At 42.1% G+C, this 16574-nt stretch overlaps 1 protein-coding gene across 1 annotated transcript; it reads right to left on the reverse strand.

Moving 5' to 3' along the window:
- Window positions 1–2975: 2975 nt before the first annotated feature.
- Window positions 2976–8386, reverse strand: LOC136468055 (phosphoenolpyruvate/phosphate translocator 2, chloroplastic-like). Its single transcript, XM_066466912.1, has 9 exons — window positions 7802–8386; window positions 5411–5533; window positions 5174–5326; window positions 4990–5075; window positions 4552–4636; window positions 4294–4413; window positions 4107–4175; window positions 3323–3452; window positions 2976–3229 (listed from the first exon to the last, which is right to left on the reverse strand). The coding sequence occupies exons 1-9, from the start codon at window positions 8129–8131 to the stop codon at window positions 3153–3155; spliced, it is 1173 nt and encodes a 390-aa protein (XP_066323009.1). The 5' UTR covers window positions 8132–8386; the 3' UTR covers window positions 2976–3152.
- Window positions 8387–16574: the final 8188 nt, after the last annotated feature.

A 16574-nucleotide genomic window follows, 5' to 3' on the forward strand; every position in this document is an offset into this window, starting at 1 on the left:
CTCGCTCTCTCTCTCTCTCTCTTTCCGACTCTCTCGTTCCCATCTCGCTCCCACGCACGCGCAAGGACAGCGCTAGGGAGAAGGCGCTACGGGAGCCTAGAGCAGGTGGTTCAGGAGGCCAACGCCGCCCCGCGCCATGCGTTGTAGCAAGCGGTCTAGTAGGGCAACGCGATCGGGCCACAAAGAAAGATCACTTCCCGTTACCCTTCATTGATGAGATGTTGGAACGGCTTGCAAAGCACTCTTTCTTCTGTTTTCTTGATGGTTATTCGGGTTATCATCAAATTCCTATCCACCCCGACGACCAAAGTAAGACCATCTTCACATGCCCATATGGGACATATGCATATCGACGAATGTCTTTCGATCTATGCAATGCCCCTACTTCTTTCCAAAGGTGCATGATGTTCATCTTCTCCGATATGATCAAAGAAATCATGAAAGTCTTCGTAGACGATTTCCTGTCTATAGTAAGAATTTTGATGATTGCTTGAGAACCTGGATAGGATCTTACAAAGGTGTAAAGAGAAGCACTTAGTCCTGAACTGGAAAAAATGCCATTTCATGGTTCGTGAAGGAATAGTGCTAGGACATAGAGTGTTCGAGCGTGGTAATGTGGGATAGAGGTGAACAAAGCTAAGGTAGAGGTTATAGAATAGCTTCCACCTCTACAAATGTTAAGGGTGTTCGTAGTTTTATTAGGCATGTTGGTTTTTATAGGCGGTTTATAAAAGATTTCTCAATTTGCCCGCCCTTTAACAAACCTGCTTGCTAAAGATGCACCCTTTGTCGCCCCTTAACACGTGCAACTCTTGTCTATTGCGACAACATGAGTATCGTGTATTTGTCAACTAATCCCGTTCATCACCAAAGGACCAAGCACGTGGAGATTGGTCTTCATTTTATTTGAGAGCACATGGCCCTTGGTGCCATTTGGATCCTTCATGTTTCTATATCCTTTTAGTATACCGATATATTCACGAAGAGGCTACCCACGGTTGTCTTTATCATCTTCCGCTCCAGTCTCAGCGTTTCCTCTTCTCCCGGTTAACACTGCATATATATTGATGAATGAAAATCTACAGACTTTTACTCTCCCTAATCTTCGTATTCTCACAGGGAGGATAGGGAGGACGACGACTTGAGACCTACTGCAGAGGCATTGTTGCCTGGCTTAGGCGCAAGGCGCACGTAGCATCTCCATGGCACATGCGCCGGGAGCAGGAGGCAGGGGACGACGGTGGAGGAGATGAGCGAGCAATGCCTTATGACCGGGCGGGCCGTGGTCCATGGGCCATGGCATAGACGCCGAGAACAGGCGGAGGTGATGCAAGTGGTGGCTTAGGTAAGGTTGGCAAACTAGTGGCGACGACGGCGTTGTCAACAGGCGGCGGCGTGGTGGAGTGGTTTCCTCGAGGGGGGAAAAAGAGAAAATAGGCTGCGGCGTGGTGGTACGCTCCCGAAGCCCATCCGTCGTCAATTTTTTTCACAGCCAACAAGTAAGCAAAGGAGAGAGTTTAAAAAAGAAGTAAACAAAGGAGATGGCATATGATTGCTGACACGTGGCTATCCAAGGGCCACAGGGTGAGGCGGTGTGCAGTTCGGTTAGAGCATCTCTAAGAGTATCCTAAATCTCCTCTCAATCTGTGTTTTTTTACAAGATAAAAAAACCTTCCTCCAACAACTAATCAATCCTCGTACTCTTTTGTCACTCGAAAAACTCCCCCAACCCGCATAGAGTTACACGCCGTGGTCATCGTGCGTATCCTCTCCTCCCGCGCGGTTTCCCTCGTGTCGTTGTCCTTTGGCGCGGTTTCTTCCTTAGTGCCTTCTCGTGCCGCCGTCCGAAGGAGATCGCTCATGTCGCGTTGAGCTTCGCGGCGACGCTGTCCAGCCCACGGTGGAGGTGGTCGCTGGCGACGACTTCAAACTCCCTGCGACGGCGGAGGAGCGCCCTGGCGACGACTTCAAACTCCACCGCCGACGTGGGCATCCGAAACCTAGGCCCGAGCATCATCTTCAACAGGTACGCGAGGTCATAGCCGCCGCTGGCCGTGACGCCGCCGGCGCGGCCCACTTGCACAGCCGCGGACCGAACGCTGCCACGGCGTCGATGCCGTGCCGCCGTGTCTGGTCCAGGTCGATGCCTCTGGCCCGCAACGCCACGATGGACTCCGCCGCATGGCGGTGCCGCCAGACATCGAAGCCTTTCGCGAAAAAAAAAGTTGCTGCAAAAAAAATTTACCTAAGTGGGACTAAATTTTGTTTTTTAGATAAATATTAGGTACTATTAGTGATGATCTTCTTTTTTTTTCTCCCAATAGTTTTGGGGAAGGAGATTTAGAATACTCTCGGAAATGCTTACTGGTATACGAAAACAAAGAATGTTTGTGATTCGGGTCAGTACAATATACGAGGATTAGCAAGAGTGCTAGTTTTTATTGAGACACAAGCTTTGGAAACTAAAAAAGCTACTACTATTGTATTTCACATGGGTCCGCTCGGCTGTGATTTTCATGACGCTGCAGCGGATGCGGCGGCGGCTGCTTATTTTGTTCTACAAAGCACAGTACTTGCACGCAGGATGGCTGCAGCAGTGCTGCTGCCAGCAGCAATTCCGATCAGGCTGACTTCAAAACCCGCCTTGATCAAACTGTAAACACTGCTGACAGTTAATTCGTATTGCTTCAGGAGAAACATTTCTAAATCTAAACTAAAACCAATAACTTGGAAGTGTGCTGCCATGATTGGACTCCTGAATTTTAGCTTCTTTTGAGACAACGGTTACTGCATACTCCGTATATTTTATACTAAAATTATAGTTTTAGTCCGTTGTAATTTACGTAGACATAATCTGTAATTTTCGGTTCCAAAAATAAATAAAAAACTGTTAGACAAAACCACAAACCCGATAAAATCTAATTCATGTCGGCACGAAGACAATTTATAATTTACAATTACTTCTATAGTTAGACTAGGACAAAAAATTAATATATTATGATACAAAGACAAATAAAAAATCATAAAAGTAACAATTTACTTGTACTAGTTGTACCAGAGTGTTGCCTAAAATTATCTTAAAATTCAGGCAACTGAAATATGGAAGTGTTTAACTCCATTAACACAAGAGAGATGGAAAATACAATCCCTATTTAAGGAGTCTTCGGCTTGGGCTTGAGTCTCTTGAGCTGTGAGTACAGGAAAACTCCGGCAAGTGCGATCGCAGTACCTGTACACACACAGATGAAAGCATGTAATGGTGATACAACAGAAGGATGAAATAGGACAAAAACAGAGAAACAAGTTTAAGCAACATGCTTACCGATAGAGTTGATAGGAGAAACAGGTGTCCTGAAGAACAGCACTGATGTTACAATGACCACAACACGCTTAACACAGTTGCCCACAGAATGAGTGACAGGAGACACCATCGCCAAAATCATGTAAGACACCTTCAAAAAAATCAAACAAGAGAAACAATGAGACACTGAAGATATCCTTGCAATACACATGCAGCTACGTATATAGGAAAAGAAAGAATATATCAAATGTCATGCATTAGGAACGAAATCTTGTACACCCGCTTTTACAGGTCTTATTTTGGCCAATCAGCACTATGCCGCCTTGACTATGACATCATGTTAAGGCACAACACCATACAGACACATGCTCCATGATAATAGAATCTCATTTGCGACGAGACTACGCTGATATACTAACTACAATAAGATTGCTTTAGTGGAGATGGTTTTTGTTGTAGACACACGGTTCACATTTTCCACACTGCTGGATATAGCCTAAGATTTTTGAAAATCAACACTTTTACAAGTTTATGTGCGTAAGTATTCCTCCCTCCAAGCAGGCCATTAGCAACTTAACGCTACATATGCAGCACAGGGTTTAAAGGCATAAAATACAAAGACATAATTAGTTCCTCATGCTATTTGCAGCTGTTGCAAGCCACATATGTGGAATAAAAAATGTATTTGCAATCTGCACAACTCTGAGCTCTACATAAAACTGAAACATCGAATAGATAACACACTGCAGTCTACAACTCAAGATATGAATATATATCACCAAGTACATGGAGTAACTTGACTGACCTGTTGGTATGCATGGAAACACAGTCCAGCAATAAGAGACCTTGTAAGGACCTGGTTTACATTCAGACCCTACAAACACATAAAGACAATCAAAATTAACCCTGATAGTTCTGCAAGGTGCAGTTTCCTGTCTTTATCTTTTACTTTGGTAAGCAATGGATTCAAATTTGAACATTGTTACACTTACAGCAGATTGCAAAAATGTAGGAGTAATTTTGACACCTTCTGTAAACAAGGTAACAGGGGCCAAAACGAAAAATGACATCACTGTAATGATAGAGAAGAGATTAAGGTTGTCCAAGGATTCCTGTGGAAAGAGAGCATATGAAGTGCATTAGGAATTAGAGATGGAAGTGGACAAATTGCATATGATGGACATGACAGAAAAGAAGCCAATGCAAGTTCATAAACAAACTATCTTTAAGATGCAAGATATTTTAGTTACCTCTTTCTTAACCATGAGCTTCTTGCTCAGTACATTCCGGGATTGAAAGGTAACATTTGAAGCCATTGCACTCCAAAAGCCAGCCCTGTTTTCATCAAATTACCACCAAGTTAATATATTTCACAGTGGAACTCAGGGATACTAATGGAAAACTATTCAAAAATAGCATCACCATGTTTAAACTGTACATAAGATTTTAGGAAAGATTATCAGAAGATATACATTGCTGAGTGAATCAGTTTTAGAACACTAGCTATTTGAATATCATTCTATCATGCATTATGTCACATCATAGTCACTTTTGAAAAAATTACATCACTTTTGCGGCGGTACATCACTTAGGAAAGATTATATCACTTTTGGGTGTAACAGAAGCTCCTACACTATAAAGTTTAGTTTGGCTATGCTTGGATTCAAATGATAGTGATTGTTACTTACCAGTTAAAGGATGCCTCAGTAAGAGATGCCAATGCAACACCACCAACAATTGGAAGAAGAGATACTACTACCCAAACAGTAGGTAACTGCCATCCGAATACGATTTAGTACAAGAAGACAAAGAAATTTCTTAAAATTCAAAACATGTTGCTTGCGTAGCATTTGTATAGGGATGAAAAATTACCTCGCCAAGGAAAATTGCAGAAAGAAGAACAGAAAAGAAAGGCTCCATAGCCTTGATGGTGTGCGTAAATGATACTGCAACTTTCCCAAGGCTCATGTTGGTGAAGAGATTGCCCATAGTGTGAACAATAGCCAGAGGTAGGATGGCTATAAGCTGAAAATTGTTAATATGAACATGAGTATTAATACAGATCCAAGTAAACAGCGTAAAGTTTGTAATAAAATGTTAAAAGGTTACCTGTGCTCCAGAAATCTTTGGCCTCTTAATAATACCTGTGATCCACATGAACAAAGATGCTACAGTTCCGACAGCAAATTGAACTTCTGTGATGTTTATGGGGTATGGGAAAACCTTGAGAACCTGTCACATACAGTAAAGGCAAGAGAAAGTTGATGTATATCTTCCTGGATATCAGTACAAATCTAGCATTCTGCCAGGAAAAAGTGCTCTAAGATAATAAAAAGAAGAGTTAAATGCACCGTAGGTCCATTGACTTTTGGTGGCGTGTCATCTAGATCCATCAACTTTCAAACTGTATTTTTGGGTCCATTAACTTTTGGTGGTGTGTCATCCAGGTCCATCAACTTTCAAACTACATTTTTAGGTCCATTAACTTTTGGTGGTGTGTCATCCATATCCATCAACTTTTAAATTACATTTTTGGGTCCCTAAATTTTTTAACTGGTTCACCGTAGGTCCATAGCCCTTCGTTTAGCGAATAGATCTAACATGGCACGCCAAAAAAACAGCCACCGTGGAGTACAGGACGAGATCACCATCCGGAGATAATCTTCAATACGAAGAACCTGATGGGATCACCATCTAGGGTTTCTCGAGCGGCGGCTCGAGGGGGAATAAACTCCACAATAAAATCCAGTCTAATCTACCTGGTACAAGGCCAAAGGCCACAGGTATAGGCACGCAAGCCACCTGACCCAAACAAAACTCGGACTCCACCAGCCCAACTAGGACCGATTGACCCTGAGTCCCGCCAATTTGATTCACGTACACAGGTGCACGCAGGCACTAAAAGCTAGATGCTAGATAAAAGATCGTATATCACAACTGGATAGGAAACTAATGCATGGAAATAATAAAATACTACGGCAAGGATGCTAATCACTTTGGGAAAATTCTATCGATGATCTCCACCTCTTTAGAATTAGTACTGATGTATTTTGTTGGCTTTATTTTCTCCTCCTTTCCACGCAATAATAAGGTACCTTTATAAAATATCTTTGATGACAGTCCAACAGTTATAAATTTCTCCATATACACAATATATTTATCCTTAAAAATAATAGTTCCAAATTTAAGACCAGAGGATATGAACGAATTACCAGCTGCTACATTTGAATTATTGCTAGACAAGTCTCCATGAACATCTTGAGGAGCTATGGACTCATCACCTACTCCACGGTGGTTGCTTATTTGGCGAGCCATGTCAGATCTATTCGCTAAACGAAGGGGTATGGACCTACGGTAAACCAGTTAAAAAGTTTAGGGACCAAAAAATGCAATTTAAAAGTTGATGGACCTGGATGACACATCACCAAAAGTTAATGATCCAAAAATGCAGTGTGAAAGTTGATGGACCTGGATGACACACCACCAAAAGTTAATGGACCAAAAAATGTAGTTTGAAAGTTAATTGACCTAGATGACACACCACCAAAAATTAATGGACCTACGGTGCATTTAACTCTAAAAAGGAAACTTGTACACTGAATATCAGTTCTGTATGTTCAACAAAACAATGAATTTTTACATTGCAAGATTTTCTACAAATGCCAGTACTGACACCAGGGCAGAGTAAAGCAGCAGATTAATAAGTAGGCCACTGGTCAGTAGGCCAAAATATTGGAACATAAGTTCTTAAACAAGGTTAGCATCAATCATAATAAAACAATCAAAATAGCACATACATTTAATTTTCAGCCAAGTTCAATGTTATCAGTCTAACATAAGTTGAACATATGTAAGACCCTCACATAGTAGTCTGAACATATGTAAGACCCTCACAGGTACCTTGCATAAAACAAAACCCCCCATCATAGTAGTCTCCCATATATATTTATAAGAACCAAATTAACATCTGCACACCAAAAGCAGAAAAGAATCTCTAATTTCTTAAAACAACTAACACCTCCACTTATGTACACTAATAAGGCTGACAAGAGTGGCAAGACATCTCAATCCATTTCTACACTTTTAGCAACAAGGTAGTACCACTTACAGTAAACATCGTCATCCTACAGAGATAAACAGGGAATTCAACATTTTTAAACATTCAGAAATAATACTTGTTGCTGAGCAAACAATGCGAGATCCAAAATGACAAAGAGCAAAAGAAACATGAGAGAAATAATCAAACTCAATCGTATCAGCAGAATTACCATCTCAAGTCATCAGATATTCAGAACCACCAAAATTACATAAATTACTCTGCCCATTAATCTATCTATCTGGAATCCTCTTATGCAAGACTGAGGGAAGCGTACAAGACAACATCATCACTCCGCAGTCCGCACCCAAAGAGGACAGGACAGGTAAACAACCACGACACTAGCGTACCAATTAGCTCAGTTCAAGAACGCAATCTCACGTCAGGACATGTGCTCCACTGACCTGCTTGTTATAGATGTTGAAGTAGATGTTGAACAGGTACCAGAGGCCGAAGAGGGAGCCGAGCCACAGCGTCTTCGTGAGTCCGCCGCCTTCCTCCGCACTCGGGGCCGCCACAGCGTCCCCGGCCGCGCCGCACGACACCTGTCGCTGGCGGGACTTGGCCTCCCGATCCGGCGAGGCTGACAGCAGCCCGAGAGCCAGACCGGGAGTGGTAGCGATGGAGCCAGCGGCGGAGACGCGGAGCGGGAGGGCCGGGAGGAGGGGGCGGCTAGGATTACGGCTCACCAGCTGCCCGGCGGGGCACGGCCGGAAAGCCGCGGCGCTCTGCATTATTCTAGAAGGGATGATACGCCACTTGCAGAACCTCCACACGGTGGGGCTGCCGGGCTGGGGAGCTGGACGACGGGCAGTGGCGAGGTCGAGGTGGCGGTGGGCAGCACGGGCACTGGGGAGCTCCAGCCTCTCCAGGGGATGATGGGATGGGATAGCTTTATCTTTGACAACGGGACATGGTCATCGCGTCGGAAAACGAAAACTGGGCGGACTGGACTACCGTGCCGGCTCCCTCTCTCTCTCTCGCTCCCTCTCTCCTCACCTCTCACGTCCACCTCTATCTCATCCGCTGCAATCCGTGACGTGAGACTGTGAGAGAGGGGAGGGGACGGGGCCGGAGCCTGGCGGGGAAACGAGTGGACCAAGATGGTGGAGTATTGTACGTATCTTGGTACATATATACGATATATATTGTATACAGATGATGAGTTGCCAGTTGGTGGACCAACTTGCTTCCCTTTCTGTGTGCACGCTTTTTGACGCAAGATCGACGGACCAAAATATGCCTTCCCGGGTAGTTAGCTTCCGAAAGAGCGAAATTCACAGCCGGTGCTGAACTTGGCCGGCGGGGTAGCTGAACTTGTAAAATAATATCTATGAGTCCTAAATTTGATAGGCAGTGTCATTTAGGTTCTTAAACTTTTAAGATGAGCAGGTTCCTAAACTTAGCTGCTGGTGTCATCTCGGTCTCTGTTCAAGGTGATCATCGTAGGTCCCAAAACTTGACAAATGGTGTCAACCCTGTCCAAATGTAATAATATTAAAAGTCACATATAGTATTAAAAGTTTTCTCTATTAAAAGTTACTTCTAATTTTAATATTTTTTTAAAGTGTTAACAGTCGTATTATAGAAGTAGCTTTTCTTTGTTATTAATAGTATAATATTATTAATAGAACTTTTAGAGGAGTTACTTCTATAATACTACTATTAAAAATTTTAAAATAATACTAAAATTAGAAGTAACTTCTAATAGAGAAAAGGTTTAATACTATAGGAATTTTAATACTATTAATAATACATAAATATTAAATTAATTTTAGTATTTTTCTATTTTAGTTTAAACCTAATATATTTGTTGTTGTAAATTATTTTAATACTTTAATTTATTTTTTGCTGATGTAAATTATTTTATATAATTTACATTTTTTATGATAAATATTATATAAATAATGATTGATTAATTAACATATGTTGGATCTACATGTAACGTACGGTCAACGCGCCACACCAGTTTATAGAGTAGGTTAGACCAAATTTGGATAGAGATGATACCACTTGCCAATTTAGGGACCTGCGGTGATCACCTTAAAAGTTCAGGGACCGGAATAACATCGTCGACCAAGTTTAGGGACCTGCGGTGATTATCTTAAAAGTTCAGAGACCTGGATGACACCATGTGCTAAGCTTAAAACCCCACAAATATCACTTTAGAAGTTCAGGGAGTTGAATGACATTGCCGGCCAAGTTGAGAAACCGACGGTGAATTTTGCTCCTTCAAGAAAAACCAGACTCAATTGCAGCCCCGCCGCCACCACCGTCCGGATTCACGGCCATTGAGCGCAACCACCGTGACCACCGTCGGGATCTGCGACCATTGAGCGCCGCCGCCGTCACCGTCGTTGGGATCCGCGGCCATTGAGGGGAAGAGGACCAAGCCCACCTGGCCGTCGGCGGCCAGTGCTGTCGCTTTGGTGCTCACCGACAAGGACCTCCTCCGCCTCGTCTTCCCCACCTGGCCTAGTTTAACTGTTCAAGAAGCACCGGTTTGGTATTAGTAGTAGTTACTGTTTCTTTGTTTTTTCTTCTTTTGTTTATACTTGAGTAGTTCCTGAAACCATGTCTTTCCAAGATTTGCTCATGCAATCAAGCTCATGTTTAGTCCTCCTAATATTCGACATGACAGGGACTTTAGTCCAAAGTCTCTGGATTAAAACACCCTTCACTGGTTCGGTAAAGGTACACAGCAGATCTCATCTCTCTATTTACTGATTTATATATATACTCTTTATTTATTCGATCCCGCCTAGCAATAATGTGACCTGTAAACATTCATTCATTATTCCTATAAAAAATAAAAAAAAACATAAGAGCAATGTTAAATGTCTATGAACTATAAGTAAGTTCAGAAAAAGTGTAAAATTGAACATTAATATATTTTGGTGTACCATATCAGGTTACCCGGTGAGAAACTATAATAGATGGATCTTGTGAAAAGTAACAACTCTCATACTCCGTTAGGAGAATGATTGTATGTGGCTTTGAAAAGAATATCATGGACATGGAAATTGTATTGGGGCAGCATGCTGGAAAGCAGGTATTCCTGCCTTAGAAACCCTTATGCATGTTTAATGACGAGATGTTGCCTTTTTAATTTAAGAGAAAACAGTTTTCCATTCGACTAAACTTTGCCATGACCATCGATAAGGGCATGGGCAAACTATTCCCCACGTTGGAGTGTACTTGCCAGAACCGGCATTGCCAAATATACGTAGCACTATCTAGGGCCACGGCTAGATTGAACACGAGAATCTTGGCCCTCCCTGTTATTGATAAGAATGCGAATAAGGTGAAGAAAAAATAACACGACGATAAATGGCACATACACAAAGAATATTGTTTATAAAGAAGTTCACCCTAGTTTAGGTAATATTTCTCGTTTACTGGTGTTGTCAAGATTGTATTTTAGTGTCCGCATGCACAAGTGTTGCCGGATGATTTTTTAAATCTTCATAAAAAGTATCTAAGTTACATTCATATTTGTGTTTTAGGATGTTGACGCCAACGAGATGGAAATGAGAACATTGTGGGACTGTGGGAGCAAATAATTATATGACAGGAGCCGATCCTTACTTAGTATGCAAGCAGATACCTAGAGAAACAAATGGAAATACCTAGAGAATCATATGACAGGAGCCGATCCTTACTTAGTATGCAAGCAGATACGAAGGAAATGCCAATTCTGTGCTGCTATACTATTAAGTGAAAATACAATACGATTTTGTTAGAAATTTAGGCATTTTCATTGTCAATTTAATCTAGAAATATAACATCAGCAGGTTCATGACGGCATATATGCGCATGTGTATATCTCTAACGAACGTTACAACATGTAGAGATGACATACAGATGAATACAGTAAAAGCGCAAAGTACAGTAATCACAGAGATTAGAGTGTACCTAGCGGAGGGTCCCATGCCGAGGGCATCAGAGGCTCCATTCGCACTAGTCGACATAGTGCGTTGCTCGAAGTCGCGGACCACAGTCGATGCAGGACGATGTTCGCAGTGCACTCCCACGAACGGATCACCAGGAAGAAGACGCCTTGCTGTTCCGCAGTCAATCACCGGGAAGAAGACGGGTTCCGAGAGCGATCGTCACTAGGAAGAAGTGCGTACGTAGACGAGTAGTCGCGGATCGCTCCCCAAAAATCTAATCGCCGCACATCCCGTGCAAGGTTCTCAGGCGGGCGAGGGTTCCGGAGGTACCTGCTCTCCCGCTACTCCGTGCGCGCAGAGGTATGGGACGGAGAAGCCAGAAGACTGCTGAGATGTGATTTCTCTCGAGAGCGGTTGCGGGAGACAGAGATCTGGACTGACGGAGGACTACTAATATATGGCTGCGATGGGAAGGTCCCGTAATTATGTGGATTAAGTGGCAAAAGACTGGCCACGCCCGCCTGCCTGCCTCGCCACGCGCCCACGCCCACGCCCACGGCCCGGCCCGGCCGACGGCGGCGGCGGTGCCCGCGCACGTGTGGCACGTCTATGTCATTTTCTCAGCTTCTCAATTAAGATGAATAATTTCCAATCATATAAGCTGAGTCAATGTTCAGTCAAAATCTCGTATGATATTAAACCATACAACGCTTAATGCTACGTACCATAGAGTTATATTTGATTTATTAAATATTATATGGGCCAAGCCCATATTATATCGAACAATCCCCACCAAACTCTAGGGTTTGTAACAAAGTAGTCCCAGAACCACATTTCTTTTATATACCAGTGTTTCGATAGAGACTGTTAAGTTGAACATCCATCTAGAGCAATAGTTTCACTCAGTCACAACTGAACAATGGACTAGGCCTTAAATTGCCAGTTTTGTGTGAGGTGAATGTCACTAAAATCCTTAGCTGATACTTGGCTGCAAAAGGCATCCCCTCTATTTGAAGCATACAAGTCATACTTCAGTGCCTTTCATGAGTATTTAGATATTACCCAAATCTCATAGACTGTGACCAGCAGTCTGACTCATATAGGTGTGCTCCTCAAAAGATTAACCGTAGGACAATATCTTTGCTTTAGCAAGCCACTTGGAACATATTAAGGTAAAAACCAATCTGCCTTACAGATAGGAAAGATGTGCATCAGAGATGAGTCTTGCTAAGGATCTTTCCTCACAATTTACTACTAGCTTGTTTCACCATCCTACTTTACGGGATCTCCGATCACATAGAACAGGTTACCACTATAGTAAATTTCAAGTGGGTCTCAAACCCATCTCTCTCGATGTACTTTCTATCACATTGCGTGATAGACCCTTAGTGAATTGATCTGCCAGATTGTTAGACGTGTGAACATAGTCCAATGCTATTACTCTGGAGTTTCTTAATTTTTTAACAGATTTAAGTCATCTCTTAACATGCCTTGTGGACTTCATGTTATCCTTAGAACTGTTAACCTTCGTAATAACAGTCTGGTTATCACAGTTCATAGAAATAGCCGGTATGGGTTTTTCAACAACCGAGGAGATCACGAAGCCACTTGGCCTCAGAGCCAACGGTGTCTAATGTTGTGAGTTCTGCTTCCATTGTAGACTTTGTTAAGATAGTCTGCTTGCAAGACTTTCAGGAAACAACACCATCGCCAAGCGAAAACACATATCTACTTGTGGCATAAAGCTCATCAGCATCAGAGATCCAGTTGGCATCATAATAGCCTTTCAGCACTTTCAGATGTCTGGTATAACGAATACCGTAGCTCATAGTGCCCTTTAGATAGCGCATCACTCTCTCAAGAGCACGCCAGTGATCATCTCCTGGGTTTGACACAAATCGGCTTAGCTTGCACATAATAAAAGAGATGCCAGGCCTTGTTGCACTAGCAAGATACATGAGCGAACCAATGATCGTGGAATATCTCAACTCATCCCTTGTTATTCTTCGATTTTTCCTCAATAGCACACTAGGGTCATAAGGTGTAGGAGCTGGTGCACAGTCACTAAACCCAAAGCGACTCAGCACCTTTTCCACATAGTGGGATTGTAACAGAGTTACCCCACCATCACCTTCTCTCAGAAGCTTGATATTAAGAATAACATCAGCCTCTCCCAAATCTTTCATCTCAAAATTATTTGTTAAGAATTCCTTCACCTCCTCAACCACTTTGAGGTTGGATCCAAAGATCAGTATGTCATCAACATATAAGCATAAAATGACTCCTTCACCCCCACCATACCGATAGTACACACATTTATCAGCTTCATTCACAACAAAGCCAGGAGATGTTAAAGTTCTGTCGAACTTCTCGTGCCACTGCTTAGGAGCTTGTTTTATGCCATATAATGACTTTAATAATTTACACACCTTGCCTTCTTGACCATTTGCTACAAACCCATTCGGCTGATCCATATAGATCTCCTCCTCCAACTCTCCGTTTAGAAAAGTTGTCTTAACATCCATTTGATGAACGATAAGACCATAAGAGGCTGTCAGGGAAAGCAAAACTTGAATTATGGTCAATCGAGCAACCGGTGAATAAGTATCAAAGAAATCATCACCTTCCTTTTTGAGTATAACCCTTGGTCACCAGCCTTGCCTTGTACCTCTCGATAGTACCATCAGGCCTAACCTTTTTTTTGAACACCCATTTGCACCCTATAGGCTTGCACCCATAGGGATGATCAACTATTTCCCAAGTTTCATTAGACATAACAGAATCAATCTCACTCCGTACTGCTTCCTTCCATAAGTCAGCATCAGGAGAGGAATATGCCTCGTCAATGGTCGTTGGTATGTCATCCACAAGGTACACAATATAATCATCACCAAAAGACTTTGCAGTCCTTTGTCTCTTACTCTTTCTAGTGACTATAGTGTCATCCTCCTCAGGATTTTACAAATAGGGTTCCTTAGTTTGTTCTATTAGAGTAAAATTTTCATGCTCATGGGGAATTATAAATTCATAACTAGTCGTGCTAGGTGCATTTTTCATGAAAAACTCATTCTCAAAAAATATAGCATCTCTAGATTCCATGATTGTATCAACAACCATCTCAGGAACACTAGAATTTATGATTAAAAATCTATAACCCACGCTTTGAATAGCATAACCAAGAAAAATACAATCAACAGTCTTTGGTCAAGCTTTCGCTTTTTGTTTATTGGCATATTCACCTTTGCCAAACAACCCCAAGTTCATAGATAAGAGAGATTTAATCTCTTCTTCTCTCATTCCTCGAATGGTGTAATTTCTTTGTTCTTTGTGGAAATTCTATTCAGGACATGACATGCTATCAATATAGCCTCACCCCACCATTCCTTAGATAGTCCCGTAGTCTCTAACATGACATTAACCAAATCAGTTAGAGTGTGGTTCTTTCTCTCTGCAATCCCATTGGACTGTGGTGAGTATGGTGGCGTCCTCTCATGAATAATTCCATGCACCGCGTAAAACTCAGAAAATTCATTTGAGAAATATTCTCCCCCGCGATCAGACCGCAAACGCTTGATTTTCTTCTCAAGTTGATATTCTACCTCAGCTTTATAGACTTTAAAATAATGTAATGCTTCATCTTTAGTTTTTAATAAATACACGTAGCAAAATCTAGTACAATCATCTATAAATGTCATGAAGTATCATCTACCGCCTTTAGTCAATTCGCTATTCATTTCGCATAAATCAGAATGAACGAGTTCTAATGGTGCCAAGTTCCTCGCCTCAACAGCCTTGTGAGGCTTGCGCGGTTGCTTCGATTGCACACATACCTGGCACTTAGAATCTTTGACTAAGTTAAATTTCGGGATTAAATTCAAATTTGCAAGCTGTGTGAGACAACCAAAATTAATGTGACAAAGTCGTGAATGCCATAAATTCGATTCATCCGAAACATTAACATTGTTCACCACTTTATTACACACATCATCAAGCAAAGATAAGCGGAACAAGCCTCCGTAATCATAACATTTTCCAACAAATGTTCTATGTCTCGACACAACACACTTATTGGACTCAAGCACAATTTTAAAGCCATCGCGACACATCTGAGAAGCGCTAACAAGATTCTTCTTGATGGAAGGGACATGCTGCACATTCTTTAATAGCACCATCTTTCCCGAAGTAAACTTTAGAACGACCGTACCAGCACCAAGAACACGCGCATGCTAACCGTTTCCCATCAGCAAGGCTCCGGTCCTGCCGGCCTAATAGGAAGTAAACAGAGAAACATCAACACACATATGGATATTAGCACCGCTGTCCATCCACCACTCAGGTGAAAGATAAACTAAAAGAACAAAAGGTAAAGGATTACCATACCCAGATGTTCCTCCTCCAGTCTCGCTAATCACCACGTTTGCTGATTTCTTTTCTTGCTTATATTTGCGGTCTGGGCACGCACTTGCCCAATGCTCATCACTCCCGCAAACAAAGCAACCTCCACCTTTCTTGTTGTTTTTCTTCTTAAATTGTGCAGCTTGCTTAGGCTTTGCATTGTTGTTCTCTTGCATGTTTTTTTTCTTTTTATTACAGAAAGCAAATGAGTTTTTTTTCTGCACCATATTGGCAGCGGAAGACTCAACTCATTTTTCACGGTTGTCTTTTCTTCTCGCCCTCTCCTCAACATCAAGAGATCCGATAAGTTCAGCCACACTAAACTCTTGTCTCTTGTGTTTTAGAGAAGTAGCAAAATTCCTCCAAGAAGGTGGCAGCTTAGCGATTATACCGCCGGCCACAAATTTGTCGGGCAACAAACATAGGAAATGTTCTAGTTCCTTTGTTAGCACATGTATCTCATGAGCCTGTTCGACTACAGAATGATTTTCAACCATTTTATAGTCATACAGCTACTCCATAAGGTACAACTCATTGCCAGCATCAGAAACTCCAAACTTTGCCTCAAGAGCACCCCATAACTCTTTGCATGATGTGCAAGATATGTAGTTTTTCTCATACTTAGGATGAAGTGCACTAATCACGGCGCATCCAAACAGGTTATCGATAGCCAAGAACTTTTGCTCCTCCTCAGGAGTAAACTGTTTAGGCTTCCCCTGTGTGGCGTGATAGCAATTCATCGCAGTCAACCACAATATCATCTTTGCAAGCCATATCATAAAATTCTTGCCGTCAAAATTATTTGGCTTCAAAGCAGCAGTAAAACCACTGATAGAAAATTACATAACATTAAGTTTTTGGATTGTTAGAAATTTAGGTATTTTTATTG

The sequence above is a fragment of the Miscanthus floridulus genome, chromosome 7, assembly GCF_019320115.1.
Source record: "Miscanthus floridulus cultivar M001 chromosome 7, ASM1932011v1, whole genome shotgun sequence".
NCBI lineage: Eukaryota > Viridiplantae > Streptophyta > Magnoliopsida > Poales > Poaceae > Miscanthus > Miscanthus floridulus.